General features: G+C 56.2%; 1 protein-coding gene across 1 annotated transcript; it reads right to left on the bottom strand.

Moving 5' to 3' along the window:
- Positions 1–188: 188 nt before the first annotated feature.
- Positions 189–2,615, bottom strand: GGTG_14320 (FAD binding domain-containing protein). The gene is made up of 3 exons (XM_009232247.1): positions 2,234–2,615; positions 1,092–2,129; positions 189–1,020 (listed from the first exon to the last, which is right to left on the bottom strand). Exons 1-3 carry the CDS (start codon positions 2,568–2,570, stop codon positions 713–715), a joined length of 1,683 nt encoding a protein of 560 aa, XP_009230511.1. The 5' UTR covers positions 2,571–2,615; the 3' UTR covers positions 189–712.
- Positions 2,616–2,671: the final 56 nt, after the last annotated feature.

The following is a 2,671-nucleotide window of genomic DNA, read 5'->3' as shown; positions in this document are numbered from 1 at the left end:
TGCAATTATTTTACCCCCTGCATTTATAAAAAGCGAAAAACGTTATTGTGGCTATAAGTAATGCTTTTTGCATTAAAATAATTACAAATTCCTTAAACGCGTGTTTTTTTAGGTGTAGAATGCGGCGCGGGCATGTTGTTTGGCTTTGGTGCTGGTGCAATTGTGTTGGGAGAGGTAGAGTTTAGGTGGGGGAAAAAATTTGCGGTCCAGACTTTTTTGGTCAGGGCGTGGGGCACTACATATGTACCTATCCGGGTGTAGATGCCTACCGTAGCTACTGTCTGATTAATCGCTGGATCCAAAAACCATGTGCACGGTGCTTTTTGCGACCCTGTCCGTCTTCAAGCGCTTGAATCTACCTAGATAAATAGGGTGATTAACTACAAGTTTAAAACGTTCCTACCCAAACAAACTACTAGGTACCTAAGATTGCGCCGCCGTTGCTATGAATGTCGACCAACAAATGTCCCTGCGCGGATAACCCAGACGACCTACTCCGTGCGCCAAAGCAAACAAAGCTACCCGTGGTGTACGTACTACTACAGCTTTCGGTGATGAGCCCCGTCAGAATCAGAAAGCCTCTTTGTGCAGAGTTTGATCCGAGGCAGGGCATCAACAAAAAAGGGTGGAGATGAGAAGCAAAAAGAGAGCATGCGGGGTAGAGGCACGTCCAGAACGACCTCCCAGGCACATGCCCTTTACAATGCGTGCCCTAGAACTTCTTCTTCTCGGCTGTGGGAACCTTCATGAACCTGTCGTAGTACTTGTCCATCCACCTGGCCGCATGCTCGCCCGAGTCGTCCACGCTCGAGTCCCAGCGCCCGACGGAGCCGACGTAGCCGTCTGGCCGAACGTTGAGGATGGCTACCTCGCCGGGATCGAGGCTGCCGAGCCACTTGTTGGTGCAGAGAGATCCTCGCGTGTCCAGCTCCGGAACGTTGTCCAGGTAGAAAGTCCACCTGCTGTCCTGCAGCAGGAGCGGCAGGTCCGAAATCTCAATGTCGGTCTTGGGCATGGTCGCTGAAAAGAGGTGCGGAGGATCAGGGTTAATCATCTCGAAGCCCCAAGTGAGAAGAGGGGAAGAAACTTACTGATGAGGCCAAAAGTGAAAAGATGGCTGACGGCCGTATACCTCTCAGGCCGCAGATAAATGTCCTCGGGCGAGGGCAGCCTCGGCTGCTGCGCATACGAGGCACTGGCGGCGGCAGATAGTTGACTGACCAGCGACTCTCGCCTCGATATGGCGTCAAAGAAGGTGTCGAGGAAGGGACGCGATTGATGCACGTCCCACATCAGCAAGTAGATGCGGAACTGGCCCAGCATCGGAATGTCGAGCTGCACGTCCACCGGGTTCGAGTCGATATAGCGCGTGACCTTGGCGGGTGGCAGCAGGCAGCCTGGCTTGGCCTCGCCCATGACCCAGTTTTGGCCTTCGTCGTGCATGTTTAGGGCGTTCTCGCTGTACTCGGCCCCAACGCCCGAGATGAAGCGGACGTTAGTCTTGAAGTTCTCGGCGAGCGCGACGGCGTCGCCGCCGGCGATCTGGTTTGCGTGTTCGTAGTCAAAATTGACGAGATCCAGCGCGATCTTGCGCCTCTCGTTCTCGTAACTCTCCATCAGAACCGGCTTGGCCAAGCCCCTAACAGCGAGGTTGAACTTCCAAGCCAAGTTCCACGAGTCGTGCATCGACGTGTTCATGCCCTGCGCCGCCTTTGGCGAATGCGTGTGACTGGCATCTCCAGCCAGGAAGGCCCGGCCGTGCGCGTCGCCGAACCGCGTGGCAACGCGCTGTCCAATCTGGTACCGGCCGAACCACTCGATGTACTTCCAGCCCACCTCAAACGGAGCCATGATCTCCCGAGCCCTCTGCATTACGAATTCCTGCCCCAGCTCGCGCCTGTCGTTTTTGGGCGAGCTCTTGAGCTCAATGTAGAAACGCGTCATGTTGCGCTCTCGCGGGATGATGAGGATGGAGCCGTGCTCCTGGGAATACACTAGCGTTTTCGACCAGATATCCGGGAAGTTGGTCTGCAGTTCGCCATCGAGAACACCCCATACCGCCGGCTGAGATAGCCCAACAGGCCTCGCGTCTGGTATGCTCTTGCGCACCTTGGAATGTGCGCCATCGCCTGCACACGGTTTCTTTGTCAGTGTCCATGCGCAACTAGTATCACCCACCACCTCTCATGGCATAGGAATCGCCGATACTGGCAGGGGAGGTGGGAACACTTACATCCTACAAGGTACGATGTGAGGATGGTCTTTCGGTCCTGCGTTACGTTTGCGCGGCAGTTCACCTGCAGCGGGCCGTTGCTGCTGTCGCAGGCGCTGTACGACTCGAAGGCTGTGTTTCTGCGGACCTCGACGCCGCGCTTCTTGAGGTCTTCTATGAACAGACTCTCAACCATTCCCTGATGCACGAGCAGGATGTAGGGATCCAGGACGTCGATGATGGGCGGGTAGTGGACTTCACGGCCGAGCCGGTGGAGCGGCTCGTCTGCGGTGCTGCGCCAGAATGCGATGTCGTAGACCTTGACGCCTCTCTGCAGCAAAGGGTCGGCTAGCCTCATCTGTCGGAAGGTCTCGAGGGTCTTGGGCTGCAGTCCGTCGGCTCTGTTTCACATGCGTCAGCCATTGTCTGTCCAGGCTCAGCGCCGAGCGCCGGCCCCCC

The sequence above is a fragment of the Gaeumannomyces tritici genome (genome assembly GCF_000145635.1).
Source record: "Gaeumannomyces tritici R3-111a-1 unplaced genomic scaffold supercont2.251, whole genome shotgun sequence".
Classification (NCBI taxonomy): domain Eukaryota; kingdom Fungi; phylum Ascomycota; class Sordariomycetes; order Magnaporthales; family Magnaporthaceae; genus Gaeumannomyces; species Gaeumannomyces tritici.
This window is presented reverse-complemented; position numbering and strand designations above follow the sequence as displayed.

Excerpts from the sequence above, each read along its gene's own strand:
- GGTG_14320 (XM_009232247.1), bottom strand. The coding sequence starts at position 2,570 with ATGAGGCTAGCCGACCCTTTGCTGCAGAGAGGCGTCAAGGTCTACGAC. Across the intron at positions 2,130-2,233 it reads CACATCGTACCTTGTAGGAT|GCGATGGCGCACATTCCAAG; the intron begins GTAAGTGTTCCC and ends AACCGTGTGCAG. Across the intron at positions 1,021-1,091 it reads TTTCACTTTTGGCCTCATCA|CGACCATGCCCAAGACCGAC; the intron begins GTAAGTTTCTTC and ends ACCTCTTTTCAG.